At 44.1% G+C, this 22,251-nt stretch overlaps 1 protein-coding gene across 3 annotated transcripts in view; it reads right to left on the bottom strand.

Moving 5' to 3' along the window:
* The window catches only part of KCNH1 (potassium voltage-gated channel subfamily H member 1), a 283,459-nt gene extending 263,791 nt beyond the window's left edge, over positions 1–19,668 (bottom strand). For all 3 annotated transcript variants that reach the window (XR_014793300.1, XM_084865530.1, XM_084865531.1), the window contains exons 1-2: positions 19,428–19,668; positions 2,924–3,047 (exon numbers count right to left, since the gene is read on the bottom strand). Coding sequence is in view for 2 of the 3 variants with exons in the window: in XM_084865530.1 (XP_084721656.1) it covers positions 2,924–3,047; positions 19,428–19,506 (203 nt within the window). In the remaining variant the exon portion in view is untranslated. The remainder of the gene's footprint in view (positions 1–2,923; positions 3,048–19,427) is intronic.
* Between the last annotated feature and the right edge of the window lie 2,583 nt (positions 19,669–22,251).

Raw genomic sequence — 22,251 nt, 5'->3', positions numbered from 1 at the left:
TAATTCACAATAAAATAAATGCACGTTTAGGGGGGCGTGGGGGAAATCACAAAAGGTCTCTAATCAAATAAGAAAAGAGATGCAATTTGATGTTCTAAACATGAAGACAGAGGTAAAAAAAAAAAAAAAAAAAAGATTCAGCCACTAATCTATCAGCTATTCTCCTACTCTCTGCCCCCGCCCCCTTCCTGCTCACGTTTAGAGAAAAGTAGACTAGGCGGGTAAAGCAGCAGCATGGGGGAAATTAGAGACAACTCCTAGAGGGCAGAAACTCCTGCCTACGAGTACTGGTTCTCGGCAGAGGCAGAAAATCTGCCAGAACTTTCCATTTCCCTGGTCCCCAGGGACTATGATCGAATAGTCAGTTTGTTCCTCCAGGGACAGGATACACCCCCAACGAGGCAGAGCAAGCCATGGCACAGGACATTAACAAAATGAAAGAGAAGAAAAGCTATTTCTCGATGGAGCTGGAAAAGCCAGACTTCCGACCAAAGCTCCCCATAGACCCAGGGACCATCAATCCTGCCCACCCCGGGCCTTCGGGCAACAATAACAAAGACAGCAACCCGCAGCCCCCAAGTCTTAGGGAACCTGGAAGCAGGGGCCTGGGTTCCTGAACAAGACACTCCCCGTCTCCTAAAATGGTGCATACCAAATGCCAATCTAACTCATTCTTGATGACTCGCTGCTTCATAGCATTTCAGAGCTAAGAAGAACCTCAGAGGATATGGAGTGCGATTTCTCAACCACCAGCTCAAACGCCATGCTTAGCATGATACTGGAACAGCCTTGGGCTTACTGCAGGCTCCTGTAAGCAAAGTGTGCTGTGTACTTTATGAATCTGTGTCCCCTTTATTTCTATGTCCCTTCCCCACCCAGTGAGAGCTGTTGTTACCTGTGGTTTCCCTATGCCTATCTCTTGGCCTTTGGGTGGGCTCTTCATCTATAAGCCAGCTTGTTGAATTATCTTTCAAAAGAATAGATCAGCCGAAACCGGTTTGGCTCAGTGGATAGAGCGTCAGCCTGCAGACTGAAGGGTCCCAGGTTCGATTCCGGTCAAGGGCATGTACCTTGGTTGCGGGTACATCCCCAGTAGGGGGTGTGCAGGAGGCAGCTGATCGATGTTTCTCTCTCATCAGTGTTTCTAACTTTCTATCCCTCTCTCTTCCTCTCTGTAAAAAAAATCAATAAGATATATTTAAAAAAAAAAAAAAAAAAAAAAAAAAAAAAGAAGAAGAATAGATCAAGACTACATTAGCCCTACCAAGAACAAAGGATTCCTCCTAGGAGGTAACAACTTGAGCTCTATGACCCTTTTATTTAGCCGGTTGTTCTGAGGCCTTTTCGAGCTTCCTCCCACTTTCTCCGAGTTAAATTGCTTAGATAAAGTGACCTCCGTTTAAGGGATGCGATGCCAGCTCTAAATGCTGGCCATTTACTTCACAAGATTAAACAAATGCCCGGAGAATGGAGTCTTCAGATAAAGGAAGGGCCATAATGACAGCCAGCGCTCATTCTCTGCTGTACTTTCTTAAGCTGTGGTGTGAGATTCCTTTTCCTGGGCGTTCTATCGCAGAGGCCTGCAATGCAAGAACTAAGCGAGAGAGGCTCCTGAGTGACGCGAAGCACAGCTGGCACAAGGTAGGTTTACCTTATTTCTGGAGAAGGGAAGTAAATGAGCTTCTTGGGATTGTATGGTTTGTTTTTTAAAGTTGGCTAAATGAGCAAATGTATCTGCTTTTCTTCATGTATCTGATTATAACCAATAAGGAGCAAGAAAGGGAGGGATAGGCTGCTTAAGTTCCACTAAAATGTGAAGCTGACTCTCCCAGTTCGTTCGATGGCATATGTGCACATGTAGATGGAGATCTAGACAGAGACACTCAGGAGGATAAAAGCATATCACGAATGTAAGAGGATTCTATTGTATTACTTAAGAGTGATAATTTCTTCATCTTTGAGCATTGGGCATGGGGGATCTTAAACATTCTACTATTTCCCGGTCCCTAAAACCTAAAGTTTAACAAAATAATAATACTTTCAAAGCATTTCATACTTTTCAGCAGACTAGTTGTTTGGCTGACTTCATAGCATAAAAATGCATGGTCTCTGAAAACCAAAAATGAATTCCAGGGTTTTCTACCCTTTGTAGATGAGATTATTTCTTGATTTGGAAGGATTAGGGAAAGTATTCTGCTTCTTGCAAACACACTGAATGCAGAAGGCTCGGGAAAAAGAGAGGAACCTAAGGCTGTGCTGAGCCCAGACCTGCCAGGGCACGGAAGGGAAATGCAGGGCAGGAGGCAGGGTCTGTGTCCACTCAACACCTTGAAGACACTAACGCCACTGCCCAAGGGTGCTGCTTGGTAAGCAGCCCTGTCCGATACGCAAGCCACACAGTTGGCACCATTTGCCTCTGCCTTTGAGTTGGGGACCAGAGAGAGCTGTCACAAGAATTGGAAGGCAACAAAACATGGGTGCTCTTCTCTTTTTCTGATGAAAAGGTCTGTGAACAAGGCCCTAGTTTCCAACATTGTGTTCTCTAAAATAGCCACAAATCCTAAAAATGAATCATCTAAAATGTTATTTCATTTTATTTAATCTTGTACCTTTCACACTCAGTTTTATCTAAAAACCTTACCGATTTCCGAGTTCACATTTTAGAGATAAAATGATTTTTCTGAGTTTTTCTAGGCCCTCTCCTCCCCCCATCTTACTGACTGGGAGTTCAGCAGTTGTGGGAACCATGTTTTAAGTCTTGGATTTTCCCAGTACAGTGCGTGACATGGAGATGATACTGCCATAAATTTACTGAATAAACACTGAATGAGAGAAAGGTCATTCCCACCCTGAGTAAACCATTTTCTTTTTCCAAAAGATGCTACGATAGACTGTCCAACAGAACAGCCCCAATCATAAATACCTGCAGGTACTGCTTTTTTGCATAACTTCCGCCCTGTGATAGCCAGAGAGCTTGCAAAATCCATCATTGCTGTACACGATAGGCCAGTCCACTATCTGTGCATTCCCCAAAACAAAATTAGTATCTGTTTAAAAAAAAAGAAGAAGAAAAGGGCACATCACTTGAGATTCAATGAGGGCATAAATAATGTCAACCATACCAGGTAATTTTGCTTCCATCCATAATGGTCTCTTGAATTGGAAAGTGGCTCTTCAGAATCCAAAAGAACAATAATGTAGAGTGAATCATTTGAATGCAATTGCTAAGGTTACTATACCCCAGGAAGTTAGCAAAGGAAACATGGTTAACCAACCAACCAACCAACAGATCCTATAGCAATCCAGTGATTCCCATGAGACATTTTCCAGTCTGAATTTTTCATCTCAATGAAAGTATTCTGGTAATATGACACAAGAAAGATACCAAGATAACTTCCGGGCTCCATCCAGCATCTTCAGCTTGTCAGTCTTTGGGCCAGAAGCTACAAATTGACCTCCATGACCCTGATGAACATTTGCCCATCCTTGAAGGTTTGATTCCTGGTCAGGGCACACGCCTAGGTTGCAGTTTTGTGGAGTTTTTTAAATGTATTTTATTGATTTTTTTTTTTTTTACAGAGAGGAATGGAGAAGGATAGAGAGCTAGAAACATCAATGAGAAAGAAACATCAACCAGCTGCCTCCTACACACCCCCAACCAGGGATGTGCCTACAACCGATGTACATGCCCTTGACCAGAATCAAACTGGGATCCTTCAGTCTGCAGACCGATGCTCTATCCACTGAGCCAAACCGGTATTGGCCTAGGTTGCAGTTTTAATTCCCAGTCAGGGTGCATACAGGAGGCAACCAATCATTGTTTCTCTCTCACACTGATATCTCTCTCTCTCTCTACACACACACACACACACACACACACACACCTCCTTCCCTTCCTTTCTCTCTAAAAAAGCAATAAAAACATATCCTCAGTGAGGATTTTTTAGGTGAGTAAAATTTTTAAATTAATATTAAAAGATAAAAAAGGGGAAAAAGATAAGAAACATAAGAAAAAAATAAGACTTGGAAGGTCAATCCAAGAGGATCAACATGCAACCTAATAAAAACAACAGAAAGAACACGGGAGAAGACCAGAAGACTTTTTAAAAATTTTAAACAATCAAATGTGAGGATAGAATAATGATGTTTTCAAGTATGCAAAGACCCAGGTAATTTATTTTCCATATATCCTTTCTTAGGGAGTTACTTGAGAATGTATATCAGCAAAAATGTGGGAGAAAAGCAAGAAAGAAGACAGCATGGGAAGTAGGGGAAATGGCACCTAGTGTAGAAAACAGGGGAAATTAATAGAAAAAGCATTCCATGCAAAATGATTCAGAGAACAGACGTTTCAGAAGTGAATTATATAGGAATAAACAAGATAAAAATTCAATAAAGGTATATACTTTGGAGGGCAGGAAAAGAAATTAGAAGCATCAAAAAAAAAAAAGCTGTGCAAGAAAGGAAATCAAAATACACTATGTCACATTATTGTCATAATTATAAACATCTTAATTTCCAACTTTTAAAACCAACATAGTCAAGCATGGAATATTTAATTATTAAGTATCTGACTATAACCTCATCAATTTTGACACTGTAAAAATACAAATGATAAACTTAGAGAAATAAGAGAGAACAATCATGAGTTGCTATATCTAGAGTATCTAGAGTTGCTATAATAAGGTATTCATATTTTACTTAAAATTGCAAAAATAACCAACAAGGGAGCAATATAATCTTAGGCGGCAGAAAGTAAATAAAGTGAGCTAAAACCTCAGCTAAATTAACAGAAGCCACGAGATACCTAAAATTAATAAATCTAGAAATAGTTGTGATGCATGTTATTTAGAGACATAGAAGAAACTATAAGAAGAAACAGCTAAAATTAGAACATGTGGTCCTTGGTTAGCAGAATGGGCAAAGGGACAAGGTATAGGGTGTTTGTTTTCTTTAAAAGCCTTTCAGTTTGATTTTTTAACCATGAGCGAATATTACTTTGATAAAAATAAGTATATTCTTAATTTTTAATGAATTTAATCAGAAAAGATTAAGTTATTGATTAAATTTTTCATTTACTAAAAAAATTGAAACCAGAATATGTTTCAAGTTCCAGATAGTATTGCAATTTCTCGTAAAATACTCTGGTCATCCTTTAAAAGTTTTCATTATTCCTCAAGCATTCCCTGTCCCTGGCGTGTATATTCACCTACAGGTTTTTTGGGGAGGAAACAAGTAAGTCCACTAGCATTTTCTTTGACTTAAGAAAGGAAAGAGAAAAATAGGGAGTGCTGTAAGAATAGAATTATCAGCTCTTGACCATGCACTCAGAGCATTTCTCGGCATAGGATTTAAAATTCCAGAGCAGTTTATCTACTGATAACCCAAGCAAGAAATGAGAGCTTGCAGGGAGCAAGATCCCATGATGTGACAGAAGGTCTAGGCATCCCTCGTTATCCGGGGACTGGAGCCAACGGAAGAAAGAATCCTAGTCCCAGTCAGAAGGCCATCTGTCTCCTCAACAGGAAAGAAACCCATCCTGGCTCACCTGCCTTAGCCCATACATGAGACCCCCCCTCTGCTTGGCTGGAAAAGGGGGCATGTTCTGGATTACCTCCAACTGATGAACTACAAATAACTGACTTGAAAATTACATTCCAGAACACAAGATGTTACAAGATCAGAGATACCCATACGACTGTCACAACGTCACATGTAGCATCGGAACTAAGGGATTCCGCATAAGCCATCTTCTACATATTACTAAGAATTGGTAGCATTTATTGATATTTACTTTGCATCAGGCTCTGTACTAAGTACTTTATTATATATTCAGATTTTTTTTAACCTCTACAACAACCTTTATGAGGTGGTATGACTTGATTGAATGTAGTGTCATGGAGTTCACTTATTTATGAAGAAACTGAGCTTCTGAAGAATAGAGCAGATGAGAGTGGGGATTGAACCTGGATCTATCTGCTTTTGATCACATATTACAGATTATCCTTCTGATCCCATTTCAAATACTAAAATCAGACCATATCTATGAAAATCTTTGAAGCACCTAATATTTATGTGCCTTCCTACAGAAACACGAAGAAGTATAACAAGATCTTTTATTGATGAGTCAAACATTACCAGCATCGTCATCATATATCATGATTTACCTTGTGAAACACAAGGATGCCCTCAGGAAAGACTGGCATGGGTAGGAGAAATGGTTTCCTCCTGTAAAGGCTTGGCCTCTCCTGTCAGTCTTTGCAATGTTTTGTCTCTTCCCTCGTTTACAAACTCTTCTTAAAATTTAGTCCTGCTTCCACACAGTGACAAAAGAGGAGGAGGGGCGGGAGCGGAGGAGAAGAGGGGAGAATTTGTGCCTGGATCCTCATTTGAGACTCAGGGGAGGGAGAGAACAGCCACAGAGAAATTAAAGGTGCTACACAGCAAACTTGGCTTCGTCAGCACCACTGAGCCTCCCTCGGCTCCCATGGGGTCTGCAAAGAATCCAGAAGCTACCAACTGCCCTGCTGCTGCTGAAGTTGCATGAACAGATGGTTATCACAGTGGAGTAAGGTGACCAAAAGCCATGTCTTATCAAACCTCCCAAGGCAAAGATCAACTTGGGGGTTCAGGCAAATAACAGAGGTGAGCTGCAGCACCAGTGAGAGCCTGATTATCAAGTTACAGAGAAGGGGGGGGGGGAGGAGAGGTGGAGGGGGGGGAAGAAAGAGAGAGAGAGAGAGAGAGAGAGAGAGAGAGAGAGAGAGAGAGAGAGAGAGAGAGAGAGAGAGAGAGAGAAGAAGAAGAAGGAGGAGGAGGAGGAGGAGGAGGAGGAGGAGGAGGAGGAGGAGGAGGAGGAAGAGGAGGAGGAGGAGGAAGAGGAGGAGGAGGAGGAAGAGGAGGAGGAGGAGGAAGAGGAGGGGGAAGAGGAAGAGGAGGAGGAAGAGGAGGAGGAAGAGGAGGAGGAGGGAGAATGAATATGAGAAGGATTGGGACAGGACACCAAGTTCTTTTCGATTCAAAGAATGGAACATAGGTTCACCAGCTGCAGCCTTGAGCCCATAGATCAGTTGGTCACTCTGACCAGCACACCAGGGCTATTGCTTGAGACCCAAGGAACTAGAGGGAACAATAAGGCCTTGCATCAGGGGATCTGAGGCCCCAGAGGCTAGGCTGAGTGCCTGCCTCCACTCTCACACCATCGTGGAGAGAAGCCTTGGGATGGGAAGAATTGGCATCTGAATCCAAGAGAGACCCAAAAAGGTTATTTAAAAATGGAAGAGCTTGAGATACCACTAACCGCGAAGTTCAGAGTCCACCATACCTGGTCTCCTCCCCTTGCTGTTCAGTGAGGTGGGACTTTTTAAAGGAGAGAAGATCCATTAAATAAAATAAGGAAGTGAATCTAGGTGGGTCTGAGTCAATGTGCCAGGGGCCTACTGTGAAGCACCAAGCCTGCCACCCAATGCATATTGTCTGCACTGAACAAGTCCCTCCCACGTTGTTCAGTAAGATGTGTGGGTTCCACCTGGCTGCCCTAGCCCTGACTTATTGGCTCTCTTCTGAAAGTTCCCTGTGCCTCCAGTTTTTGATGCAAATGAGCTAGAGTCTCCGGCCTCCCTCTGATCCTTTTTACTCCCTGAGGATCTTCAGCTGCAAGAGTGTGCGCCATCAAATGTAAGGTTTCCTAAATCCAACCTCCCTCAGCCCACACACAGTTTTCCTGCTTGTAGGATAAAACAAACATTTCTCTAAGAATTGGAAAGACTCCCCTCCCCTGCCACAGAAGGCTTCTTCAGCTGATAGGGTGTGAGCCAGGCTGCGTTGCGGTAGTCAGATGTGTCAAGATCATCCCGAACCTACCATTTGCCCATAAAACATAACGCAGAGATATTCTAAAAAGAAATTATTAGAAAATTGCTTTTCATCGTAATTACCGCGAATAACAAAGGAGAAACTAACCAAAGCAATGACTTAGAAAAGTGACTCAGTTTGGGCAATTACACAGATAAAAGCTACATTCAGCAGGCGGCTGACACAAATTCGTTATTGCCTGCCAACCTGGGTTATTCAGGGGGCTACAGTAAGAACTCCACAATGTGCTTCAATAACTTCAAGAGAATTTACTTGCAAGAGAATCCTTTGCAATGTTATAGATTCCTAAGGGTATCAATGCTTTTACAAAAAGCAAGTTGGAATAAAAATATACACTGAGTGGTCAGATTATTATGATCTCTGAACACATAATAATCCGGCCACTCAGTGTATATCCTATATAATAAAAGGCTAATATACAAATTGTCCCCTCAACCAGGAGTTTGACCAGCAGGCAGGCCAGCCAACTGCCCATGTCCCCTTCCCCTGGCCAGGCTGGCAGGACCCCACCCATGCATGAATCACAAATTCATGCACCAGGCCTCTAACACACACACACACACACCCTGAGTGGCCAGATTATTATGCATTCAGAGATCATAATAATCTGGCCACTCAATGTATTTTCCTTTATTTCAGAGAAGAATAGAAAACATTAGAAAAATAATGATGGAGATAAAGGAAGGGAACAAGAGGTTTGTCTCTAAGCAATAAACAAAGACCAGGAAACAATAGTTTGATTTGCTTGAACCTAAATAAAGTGTATACCAGAAATTAATTTTTTAATAAACAAAAGGACAGACCAAGATTTGGCAGTTTGGGGGAGAAAGGAGGATGGGAAGAAAAACCAGAAGCATAGTCAATATAACACACCTAAATGAAAATACCTAAAATCTTAATTATCAGCAAGTCACTTTGGGGCTCCATTGTGTTTTTTCAACAGTAAAATTCCATGAAAATCAGTCTTGTAAATTGTCAAGGGCCCAATCTTTGCACAATACAAACTGAACTCCGTAGAGATTCAATAGTTATTTGCTTTGTCTCTGATTTTAATATCCTACTGAAATACATTTTTTATTAAGTCAGTAAATTACAATAGAGAGATTTCAATTTGAAAAGCACACTCAAACACTGTATTTATCCCTAAGCGCACAGTTTCCAAAACATGACCTCCATCTTCATTATGCATCAAATTTAAGGATCTTAAAACAGTTAAAACAGGTTTCACAAGCAGTATGGAAGAGAATGAGACTATACATGAAATTGTGTTAGAAATGCAGCGACTTTTTTATAGTCAATATTTCACTTCATAAAGGAGAGGAGTCGGTGATATGTTAAATTACTGTTGGGAAATATTTATTTGTGTGCTCACTTGATAAAAAAGTAGTGCAATAAATTAATTACCAATTATCCTCCTTTTACAGTCATAATACTTTCTTAATGTATATCTGTATACATTATAGGTACTTTGAACAAAACTCTTAAACCATTATTGAATAACACCAAAAATATCATTCAAAGTAAGCAAGTAAAAATATTAAATGGTACTAAAAAAAAAAGGATTTCTTTGAGTTAGTTTTATACTTACCTCCTCTGTTATTTTAAAAGTTCATAGAATATGGCTCAGTAAGGATAGGGTGGGAGGAAGAGAATCTCAGAGCAGCTCAGTGTAATACAACACATATGAGCATCTACTTTGCCTCAGACATGGCAGGAATGCAGGGGACACATGTGTCCATTTGAAAGTTATGTCCAACTTCCCATCTAGCTTTAGCTGTCCCAGTCTACCTAGCACATGACTCCACATCTACTCCCCAGCCAAGTATCTGGTTCTATAGGCAGAGGCCTGGCAAGAAGACAATGGCATACATAGATGGACACTTGACGAAGTGTTATTGACAAAAGCCTGGGTGAGGTACTGGCAGTGGTGTGCTGTCACTGGCTGGGCGGGGGGAGCCCTGATTTATAGTATTTGCCTATTTCTGAGGTGCAAATACTTCCACCATGGCAGATTTCAAGTTACCAAGGTGAGGTCCCCAAACCAGAATACAAAATAGATGTGCATGATCAAATCTTGACGGGCAGTCCCAGCCAGTTCAGCTGGCCCCAGCACACCACTGAGGGAAATCTCAGGGATAGTGCAGTACCCCAGGGTTAATAACAGTTGGAAACTTTAAGCCACCCTAACCTATCCAAACCCAAAGAGAGAAAGGTGGACATGTAAACTTCATGCAAGGGGGGAAAACTAGGCTATTATGACATCTCAAGGTGGTAGACCTCACAAGTCAAAGCCAGGATCCAGAAAGCAGGGAAGACTATTGACATAATCCATACAGGTCAGCCTCCCGGGTTGGAAAAGAAAAGGGATGCTCAACATCATTAGCTATAATGGAAATGTGTATCAAAACCACAATAGGATACCACTGTACACCTGTTAGGATGATTATTATCAATAAGACAAGCAATAGCAAGTGTTAGAGAGGGTGTGGGAAAAGGGAACACTTGTAACACTGAAGGTGGGAATGAAAATTGGTGCTGCCTCTGTGGAAAACAGTATGGCTATTCCTCAAAGAATTAAGAACAGAGCTCCCATATTCTGGGTATCTACCAGAAACATTTGAAAACACTTCATAAAAATATCTATACCCCGATGTTCATTGCAGCACTATTCACAATAGCCAAGACATGGAAATAACCTAAGTGTCCTTCAATGGATGACTGGATAAACAAATGTGAGATAACAGAGGAGTCAAGATTCATAGTATTCATATATATATATACATATATATGAATACTATGAATCTTGACTCCTCTGTTATAGAATACCATGCTAAGTGAAATAACTCGGATAGAAAAGGATAAGAACCATATTGTTTTATTCACATGTGGGATATAAAACAAAAAACAACAAAAAATCAACAAATAAAACAAACTCACAGACACAGACTACACCATGGTAGTTAGCAAAGAGAAGAGAGAAGGGGAAGGATGAAAAGGGTAAAGGGGGTCAAATATATGGTGATAGGAGACTGCACAAAATGAATATACAAATGACATATCATACAACTGTATGCTTGAAACTTATATAATGTCATTAACCAATATTACCCCAATAAATTTAATTTTAAGAAAAGAAAGAATGCTGAAATCGGTTTGGCTCAATGGATAGATCGTCAGCCTGCAGACTGTAAGGGTCTCAGGTTGGATTCCAGTCAAGAGCATGTACCTTGGTTGCAGGCACATCCCCAGTGGAGGTGGGGGGGGGCGGGGTGCAGGAGGCAGCTGATCGGTTTTTCTCTCTCATCGATGTTTCTAACTCTCTATCCCTCTCTCTTCCTCTCTGTAAAAAATCAATAAAACATATTTTTAAAATAAATAAAAAAATTTAAAAGAAAAGAAAGAATGGCTCTAAGAAGGAAACATGATACGTAGTCCACATAGAGGCTCAAAGCACAAATGTAATAGCAGCATAGAACTCTAATCCAGTTAATCCCTAAAATGTTGAGAGAAAACAGAAGTAAATGAAAATAAAATAATAAAAACTTAAAAATGCATTTAGATGAAATAAATATAGTTTTGTCATTCAAATTAACTCATTTTCTCCCAAGACTGTGAAGGTTTAATCTAAAATAGGTTTTCCAAATTCACTCTTCATGGAAATAAAAGTTAAGCAGGAAATAAATATCGGTAAAACTTGCCAATATGGTATCACCTTGCCAATGCTGACTCCAGCACTCCGGGAATGCCAGTAGAGGATGCCTATGCTAGTGTTTCAAGGGAAAAGGGAGGTAATGAGAGGCTATTCCTCTTCTTTCCAGAAGCATCTTATGTCCCTGAAGCTATGACAAACGATGGTTTTGAGGCACTCTCGGTTAATAGTACATTAATAATTACAGGATTGCCTCAATTAACTTCAGAACATCAGTTTTATGCAACATAGGACTAATCAAAAGTTGTCCTTTTAATTTACACAATGAATGATCTTAGTATGCATAAGCAAATTGATTCTGATTATTGACATAGCTCAATTAACACCCAATCAGAAGAGCTTTAAGTAATTTGGCCACTACCAGGAGTGCATGCCTGCTGCGGCAGAGACCGTGAAAAGGAGGGAGATGTTGGAGGTGTCCAGATTGCACTCTGTTCCCCGAGACAACACGTGCATAGAGAACAAGCAGAGCATCCAACAAATCCCAGCATCCAGGATATGCTGGAAACTCACAATAGGGTAGGGAGTGTGTGTGTGTGTGGGGGGGGGGGGGGGGGAGACATCGCCCAGAGGAATGGGACTTGTTTCAAGTCTCAGAACAAAGCTTCACTCATTTTGCAACGGCCTCCTTCAATCTGACTTAAGGGATCTAGTCACCCCACAGCCAACCTCACACACACACAAAAAGTAAGAAATGGCTAGAACATCTAAGAATAATTTTGGGTGAGGAGCGTATAAGGAGAAATGGTGGAGCATGTGTTGAGTCACCATGACTTCTCTTCCATCTGTGGAGGGGTTTACAGCACAGGTTGGTCTTCATCGTGGATGTCTCCATGAGAAATCACAATGTCTCACTCACTTTGGTATTCCTGGTCCCTCACAAAGGATCGGACACGTGAGAGGTCCACCGTGCCTGTGAAGCTGAACCAAAAGCTAGCCTTGGCATTGTATTTTCATTTGTCTTTGATTTTTTTTTTATTCCTCCATGAAATAAATCTGTGCCTTTCCTTCAGTGATTTTTGTTTTATTTCTTCCACTAAAAAAAACATAAATCATTCACTTCCTAGATCCTTCCCACTTCCAGCTCTGATTCTTACATAATCTTTGTCCCCAGGGCTTACTGCTTCTAGATTTAATAAAATGAGTCTCTTACACACACACACACACACACACACACACACACACACACACTGCATATGCCCTTTGTACACAATTCTAAGCGTGCAAGTCTTTCACGTCATTTATCGTCATGTGTGAGTTCACATGTGCGAACATTGCAACACACAGGAGACACCAATGCGTCCCAAAAGAGAAGAGCAAGTTTTATTTTCATTTTTATTTTGATCATGTGCTCACTCCTAACATAACCCTAAGTAACCCTGTTTTATTACGAGCTTGCTTGGGCAATATCATTATTGAAAACAAAAACAAAACAAAAAAAGAGGAGAAAACACCAAGTGTTGGCAAGGATGTGGGGTGACAAGAACCCTCACCCACTGCTGGTGGGGGTGTAAATTGATACAAACCCTTTGGAAAAATGGCTTGGCAGCCTCCACTGCCATTAAACATATGCCACTAGGCAAATATCCAATAAATGCCCACACATCCCAGAAGACTGTGTGCAAGAATGTTTGTAGCAGCATTCATAGCCCAACCCTGGGAACAACCCACACGTTGTTGGAAGAGGTCACTGAGAGGGTGTGATCTGCCCGTTGACTCCTGAGCTGGCCCCAGGCAATCAGAGGCTCCTCAGCCCCTGCCCTGACTTTGAAATGTACGTGCTTCCCACGGTGGGACCTATGTCAAGGGCACAGCCTTGAGAAAGTAAAGTGTAGTTGAGACCATCTGGACTGACACGTGAATGAACCAAGGTAAGGCCTCTTTGTAAACGTTGGAAATTCTGGCAGGCGGGGCAGAGATCCACAAGCCCCCGTGTTCGCTGAGCCTGCCACCTCTCATTCCCGAGTGGTCTGCCTCCCTCTGCAGTCTCTCCTTGCCTGCCGTGGATGGGGGGCCGGTTTGCAAGCGAACACGTGTCCACCAAGAGCATTCAGAATGGACAAATGGCATGTGTGTTATAGTCACGCCATCGAGTACCACACAGTAGTGACAATGAAATGACAGGACACACGGCAACATGGGTGAATCTCCAACTGAAGTCCCGTGTATGGAAAGCTCAAAAACAGACTAAATGAACTCCCGTGCTCAGAACTGCAAAACAAGGTGGCAAAATTATGAGGAAATGCAAGTGATCGCCTGACAATCGGGAGATGGTCCCCTTTGGAGAGCAGGGGACTTGGGGTCAGGGAGCGTCCAGGGAGCCTCTGGAGAGCATATAAGATTCCACTTCTTGACATCGGTGGAGACAGTACAGTATTTACTTTACACAAATGTGTTAAGTTGTACCAAACTATTTTATGTGCGTATGAAACCATTGTGGTATTAAACCATTTCAAAGGGTTAAAAATGGAGAGAAGAATCAAGACAACTATTACCAAATTTTTCTAAAAAAGAGAAAGATTTTCTGGTGGAAGAGGGAGTGGGCTAGGTCGGTTTCATTCCACAGGGCGGACCTCAAATGAGAGGTAGCAATTCAAGGGCAGATTTTGGTGAGACCACACAGAAACGACAATAAGAGCAGGAAGGGGAGAAGGAAGTAGAAGAGATGAAAAAAGCAGAAAAGATGAGAAAAGAAAAGAGAGAAGAAGAGAAGAGAAAAAGTAGTTCACAACTATGGCTTCTTGGAAAACAGAATATTCCTTGGAAAAGAGTGAGTGTCCCATCGCAGAAGCTATTCAAGCACAGGCTAGATACGCCCTGGGAGGAATGTTCTGAAAAGGATTCAAACACCGGAAAAAGAAATTGTAACGAATGTCCTTTCAGAGCTAAAGTTCTGTAATTCCTTCTCAGCAGTTACAGGTGTGTCCACTTAAAGAGGGAAAAAAAAATGGTTCAAATATCTTAAATCTACAAAGCAGACACTCACTTTGCAAAAGGGTTTGTTTCAATAAAGAACTAAAGTATGTTTTAAATGTTTGCTTCCAAGCCATTAACTATCTCACCAGAAATAAAGGGGAGGGAAGAATGAGGAGCCTCAAGGTACGCTGAAGGACCCAGGCCAAATGAAGCCCCATCATAAATGAACAGCTTGTGTCAGAAAAAAAAAAAAGTGAAGCCGGAGATTCAATTTCCCCACACATTCCTCAAATGCCTCTATTTTTTGATATGTTCATAAAACAGACCATATCATAAAAACCATGGAGTTGGGAGTTTATGCAAAATCACAAGGCTTCGTCCTCTCAGTCCCCCAGCTCATATCAGCCAGTAGATGAAACTGTCAGACACTTTCGAAGAAAGACAGCGAGCCTGGGCTGGAGGTTATCTTAGAACACATTCCAGGAAAAAGACAAACTCCACCCAGTGGGTCATAATCCAGATTATCATCTCTTCCCCCTTCGGCGTTAAGAGTGGATTTTAACGAGTTTTGTTTTATAAACATTCCCGCGGCTCAAAAACATCTGGGAGGAGACACAATACCACCGGCGGCTCTCGTCCTGTTTGCTAGCTAATTATATCAACAACCTGAACCAGCTTAACACCGTGCAAAAACACAGCTGATTTAGCAATCAGTAAATTATACAAGTACGTAAATCTGGACCCAAATGTGCTGGCGCCTCGCTCCTGCTAGTATGCATGGATTCTTACTGGCACCTACAACTGTTGGATATAGGTTTCCGAGTACCGAAACATATGCTCTCCTCAAATGGGACCACTCAGGGTAATATTTTTGTGGTTTCCTGGCACTGAGGTCTGCCAGACTTCCTAAACCAGATCTCCTATTTGCTGCAGCAAGCATTCAGAATGTAAGCGCCTAAAGATTCAAGCAACAATCAAAAAATATACTGGCGCAACTCTTCCCAATATGAATATGACGAGAAGCAGCCTGGTTTTGTGTCAACGAAGCCAACATAAAGATTTGAAACGATGAAATCTGGCCCGTTCCTGCTGATTACTTACAACTACTCGATTAAGAGATAGTTATCAAACATCTTCGAATGGCATTCCAAATGTAGCCAAGAAAGTTAAACTAGACAAAACCAGTTTGGTTCAGTGGATAGAGCATCGGCATGTGACTGAAAGGTCCCAGGTTCGATCCCAGTCAAGGGCAAGTACCTTGGTTGCGGGCATATCCCCAGTAGAGAGGGTGTGCAAGAGGCAGCTGATGGATGATTCTCTCTCATCGATGTTTCTAACTCTCTATCCCTCTCTCTTTCTCTCTGTAAAAAATCAATTATAGATATTGTAGACAGACAGATAGATAGATAGATAGATAGATACCGGTAGATAGAAAGTTAAACTAGATTTTAGTCCCATCAAGACCAGTAAACACCTTTAAAATGTGGATGTTTTGTGTGTGTGTGTGTGTGTGTGTGTGTTTTTAATCCAATGTCAAGCCAGGAAACATGGTGGAATGATTTGAAACGAGGGGCAAGATCCTTGAACCAAGACTCACTAGAATGTAACTTACTCCGGGTAGAGGGTTTCCTTTTTCTCACGATATCCCCAGTACTCCATCAGTACGCTCAATAAATCTTTGCAGAATGAATGAGCCAGTCACAACTGCTGAGTAGTCCCTGAGCTGCCTTTTACTGCCATGTCTACTGCTTCCTCTTCCCAACTAACCGTAAGTAAATTATGTAACCTGAGGATTCTCAGTTCCTGAAACTCTGAAATGGAAACGCTGCACCTCCTTTGCTGCCTTCTGAGGATCAAAGGTAATATTTCACAAAAAGTGACTTACTGTTTTATAACGGGCACGTGGCTGTTTCCCTGCCAAACCACTGGCAGAGGTAAAGCTACCGCCCTCCCTGGAAACAGAATTAGCTTCTCCTTTGCCCTGTTATTCTGCTTGGATGTGGTAGTGTGGCCGTTAGCCAAAATGGATGTTGTTCTTGTTGTTATAACATTTTATTTCGTCTCCGCTGGGAAATTGTGCTTCTCTAGAGAAAACAATGGCAACACAAGGAAGGTCACCGCGTGGTGTACCATAAGGAGAGTGACACAGGGGTCAAGAGGCTTTGGGCCTCATCAGTTCTGACCTTAATTATTTGAGGTCAGATAAAAACCGCTTCGAATTTTGTCGTCTATACAATGATGGGGAAGGAGGACAGACTTGATCTAAGGTCTGTCTTAGCTTGTAGTTCTATGATATTCCAGACACCACACATTCAAATGCCCCAAAACAAAGTCCTGTCTGTTTACCCATTAGCATATAATGAGAGCGGTGTTTGTAAGGATGATGAAAACAGATCCACAGCCTAAGTCATCATGTCTGAGCAACAATGATGCTACAGCAAAGGTGAAGGCTACCCTCTACACTTAACCCCCACCTCAGGCACTATCTGCCCGCCACCTTGAATGTCACTCAATAGTCCTGGGACTCGGTCTTCTGGTCTTTAAAAGAGAAACAAAAATGCTGCATTAAAACCACTGGGAGAAAAATACCTTTAAAAAGTAATCAAAAAGTAATGCTATTTAGAGGTAAAATGCTATTCAAAAGACTGTGATACCCAAAACAAGGCCGGTGAATTTTAGAAGGCAATCAATATTTATAAATAAACCTTTTCCATCACCATAAAATAACACAATGCATGTAGACATGGTGATGTTTCCAAGAGTCCACATTTTTCTTTCGATTTGTGTTCAGGAAATATTGTAGTACGACAGAGATCGCTACACATTTAAACTCCACGTTTCAAGATCAGACCCTTTTTCTCTGAAATAATGCATAATATTAAAAGTTCACCCACCTCTCCCAACATGGTTTTGGTTTTGCTTGTTGATGCTGTTTGGTTGGTTGGTTAGTTAACTGAAGTCAAGCTTTAGGAAGCGGTGCTGAAATTAAAGTGCCAGCACTAATAATATTCCCAGCTAGTTATTCTATTGAGGTTCTGCACATGCCTACAGAGGGGAAGTGGCTCTAAGATCAGCTACACTGGAAGATATTCTACCTCCTCAGCTTCAGGGTTGTTTTAAATCGTGGTACCCGCTCCAGGATTCTTAAGTCCCTCCTACCAAGCCCAAGGAAAAACCTTGTGACTATTACAAGCAAGATTCCTGGCTGCTCTCTCCATTCAAAAACATACTATGGTCTACATTAGACACAGGGTTTCCCCTCTCACTTAAAGAACTCTGCCTCTACACACACACACACACACACACACACACACACACACACACAAATTGCATTGATGTTTATGAGAAAGTTGATGTCTCTGGGGCAAGGGGATCCCCAGTTCTCCAAGACTCCATCCCTACCCCCTAACAAACCAATATCAATAGGAATCACAGTACGTTAAACTCTCAAATAGTGATTTTTATCTTACAACCTAGGAACACCTCCACCATCTTTAGGGCGGAGAGTTCATCGTGGCTGGTCGTGTAGTAATTGTCATCCCCTTGCACCCCCAGGGAATGCCTGTGACCTTGCTCTGAAAGCCACCTTGGTTAGTTTGCCTCAGGAAGACCTTAAAAGAAAAGGGGACTGACCAGAAACTCTTCCATAGTCTTCTTTGTAAGCGGCACCTAATAAATAACTATCCCTAAGAAGTATCAATCACATGGTGATTTGCTACTCTAGTTACGTTTTTTGATTTTAAGGTAAACTTAAATCCCTTTTGAATGAAAGAGTATGCCTTAGCACCATAAGTCACTTTCCATGCCCTTCCCCCAAATCCCTAACTCAATCCAGAGAGAAGCCCGCCGCTTTAACACAAGCTCCTGAAGGCTCTGAAGCCCAGATATTGACACATTTTTTAAAAGCCATTTTCCTGAGTTAGCGCTTCGGGTCCTCCTAAGGAACATCGTGTCTGAGAGGGAGAGGGTCCAGCCGCCTGGAAGGGGCTTCTATCCAGGGCTGGTCGCCTCTCATTTGCACCTTCCAGGTGCCCCTGCTCCTGTGTGCCCTGCAAGCCTCTTAGCCAGGGTGCTCCGCTGCCCTGGGTCCTGCAGGCATTTGAAATGCTTCCTTCACAGCCCCAGCTCCAGCCCTTTCTCCCCCCACCCACCCCCCCACCCCACCCCGCACCCTTCATGCTACTGTCACTCTAAATGCCACGGGGAGAGAGAGGGGTGGGGAGCATTTGGTGTATTGGGTAATGGCGATCTGCAGGCTTGGGGAGTTTGGGGATTTGTAGGTGAGCTGGCTGCGTGGGCATAAAACACTGCTGTGTGTGGAAGAGAGGATCTGAGACAGATTCGTACCTGGGACCACGGAGCCCGCTCAGCACCTGTGCCCGCCACTGCCCGCCTGAGCCCAGGACATTCTGCTGCCCTCCATGGCCTTCTTAGCTTAACCTGGCAGGGGGCGGGCGGCTGGGTGCAGAGGTGGCATCGGGCAGCCTGGTGCACATCAGTCCTCAGTCCCCGCGCCCCTACACCTCGGACTTTCCTGCCGGTGGAGATGGGAAGTGGAGGGTGGACGCGGCCGGAGCTGCCCGTTCCCGCAGCTGCCTCCCCGGGAGGGTGGCTCCGCGAAGGAGGGTGGGCAGTACTCCTGGGGCGTCCAGCTTCCCCTCACTTTTCCCGGTACTTTGCTCCCCAGCGGCCACGCTCCCTGGAGAGGACTGAGAAGGCGGGAGAAAGGCCCCTAAGGGATACCTGTCCTCCTGGGATGGGAACTCAGCAGACGCCGCCCCGCCTGCCCACCTTCCCCAGCCTCCGTCCGGGCCCCGGTGCCCGCGGCTCCCCGCGCAGCTCCGAGCTCTGCTGCAGCGGGGAGGCGGCTGCAAAGAAAAGGCTCCGATGAGAAGCCGGGTAACGGGACCCCGCATGCCGCGCTCACCATTGGACCGCCGGACGATGTTCTCCAGGAACGTGTTCTGCGGGGCCACCAGTCCCCTCCGGCCCCCGGCCATGGTCATCCTCCCGGCGGCTCTCGAGGGTCTCGGGGCTCCCCGGCGCGGCTCCTCAGGGCAGCGGGCAGCGGGGCCCCGGGCCCGCGTGCGCTCCCGGCTCCAAGCACCCCATGCGCCCCGCAGGGGTCCGGGCGGCAGGGGCGGCGGCTCCCTCCCGCGGCCACTCCGCGCCCGCCTCCCCGCGGCCCGCCCGCCTCGCAGCGCACTCGCCCGGGGCTCGCCGCGCCGCAGCCGCCTCCGGGTGGGCGGGGGAGCCCGGCGCCCGGGTCTGCGGCGCCCCCTGCCGGGCAGCGCGCCCCGCGGGCCTGCGGGAGACGGAGCGGGGTCTCGCGGCGGCGGGCGGGCGGGAGCCGGCGACCCGCGGCGGGGCAGCGCTGGGTTGGCAGCGCCACCCTCTGGGCGCAGCCGGGCATTGCGTTCAGTGCGCTGGGCGGCGGCGGGGAGGACAGCAGGAGCCCTTGGAAACCTCTGAGGCTCCCCAAACACCTTCTTCCCGCCCCCCTCGGGTTTCTCTGCCTCCTGGTGGAGGGGGCCCCACCTTGACCCTGAAGCCAGGGTCATGCCAGTAGCTAGTGAAATCCTATTGCAGGCGGTTGGACTTGCAGAGTGACTGACGGATGAGAGCTCCAGAAGCTCTATCTTGGGTTGTTTTTATTTATTTATTTATTTATTTATTTATTTATTTATTTATTTATTTATTTTAAATATATTTTACAGAGAGGAAGAGAGATGAATATAAAGTTAGAAACATCGATCAGCTGCCTCCTGCATACCCCCTACTGGGGATGTGCCTGCAACCAAGGTACATGCCCTTGACCGGAATCGAACCTGGGCTCTTTCACTCCCCAGACTGACGCTCTATCCATTGAGCCAATCCCAGTTTCGGCATCGGGTTGTTTTTAAATAGAACCACAAGCCAATGTAGTAGTAGGCTCTGGACGTTTGATAAATTTTGCTAACTTCCTGACCTGATTTCCACTTTGATCAGAAGACTATTTTACCCAAAAGCCAAGAAAACATAGGAATATGTGCATAACTTTTTTTTTTTTTTTTTTTTTTTTAGCTGAAGCACAAGCTGTTGCCATCAGTGTTGTAAGGTTAGAAACAAGAACATACTGTCTGGCAGACATCACAACGCCGGGCTTGTCTAGTCTGATGGCAAATATTTGGTGTAAGAGGTAGGGCAGGGGGATGGGGAAGAGGTTCCCAAACAGTTAACAGTGAACAACCTGAACCTTGGCTTGAAGGACCGTTCACGCTGGCACAGGAGGAAGTGCCAGTATTCACCCTGGCCCTGGGGAATCACCTAGACCAAAGGTTTCTGGGTAGGAGCCATTGTGCACTGACCCCAGGAGATTTCTAGCTGTCCATGGTCTTGACCTGTCCCTTTGCCATCAATCCCCAGTGGGTGTGGCCAGAGACTGAGTCTATGCCCCACAAAAGGAAATGAGTCCCTAGTTTTTTAGTTTGTTCCAGGCTTGATCAACATTCAATATTAAAATGAAAAAAGGGAGAAGAAAAAAAAAAACACAAAAAAACAGAGCCTGCAGCCTTAGTTGTATGACATAACCGCCCTGACACATCCTATGATAGTATTGCAGATACCCTCCTCAGTTCATGACTATAGACAAGAAGAGCTCATTCTTGCCCATCCATCTCTCAGTTGCTGTGAAGATCAGATGTTAATTGTGTTCCTACAACGTGCAGTGTACTCTGCATTGTACAGTGCTGTACCGAGGTCACACATCATTAGAGTGACTAAGTAAGTCAGGCCATTGCAAGCACCACCCTTTCTCTCACCTGGTGTTGGCACAAAGCACGCTGACGGCTTCAGCCGAGAGAAGGCTTGCCCAGGCTTCTCCCATATAATAACATTCTCCCCAGCACAGCAGTCACCGCGTGGAGAGCTGTGATTTCTTAATCCCTAGCTCCGTCTAGTGGCTCTTTGTTCTACTACAAACGAGGTACCACACTGGGTTGAAGAGAACTGTGCTTGGTGCCAAGCTGGTTCTGTGGTGTCTGCCCACATCGTTTGAATAAGTGCATTTAAATAAGTCTCCGAAGGTTATGTTATCTGCTGCACAAACATGCCCAAGGGGAGATGTTTTTTTCGTGACAATATTAAAAAGCCATCAAGCAACCTCATAATCCTGCTTGTGAAAGGAAGATAAAAGAATAGAGGGGGGGGAGGAGGAGAATACTGTCATAGAGACTTAATCAAATTTCCCAGATTTTAATAAGCTCTCAGGACGGAGGCCAGCAGACTGGCTGGGGAAAGCATCCCGGCTCAAATAAAAAGGAAACAGATGATGTGCGTCTGAAGTAAGAGACGTTAAAGCCTTGGTAGACTGTCTGACAAGGAAAAGGAACAAGGAGATACCTCCCATTTTCATTTTAAATGGAGTAATTCCGTGGTTCCCAGCACACACCGTGTGTGTGTGTGTGTGTGTGTGTGTGTGTGTGTGTGTGTGTACCACTTAGAATACTATAATTTTGGGCGCCACACTTGAAGAGATGAAAAGGTCTAAAGCAACACTAAAAATCAACCATCTTGAACCACCATCACCACTCCGTGTGACAGTATCTCACAGTGTCTGCAAAAGCAACCCAGCCGCTCCCCCTTCCCCTCAGCCGACCCCCCAACTCTCAGTGGTTGTGGGAACAGAGCTGTGCTAGATAAGCACACCCTCTTTTCTTGGGGCGGGTTTGACAGTATGTTGCTTGTCGCCTTCTGTTCCTCCTCCATGTCCA

This window comes from Pipistrellus hanaki (assembly GCF_964339955.1).
Source record: "Pipistrellus hanaki genome assembly, chromosome: 18".
In the NCBI taxonomy this organism is placed as follows: domain Eukaryota; kingdom Metazoa; phylum Chordata; class Mammalia; order Chiroptera; family Vespertilionidae; genus Pipistrellus; species Pipistrellus hanaki.
This window is presented reverse-complemented; position numbering and strand designations above follow the sequence as displayed.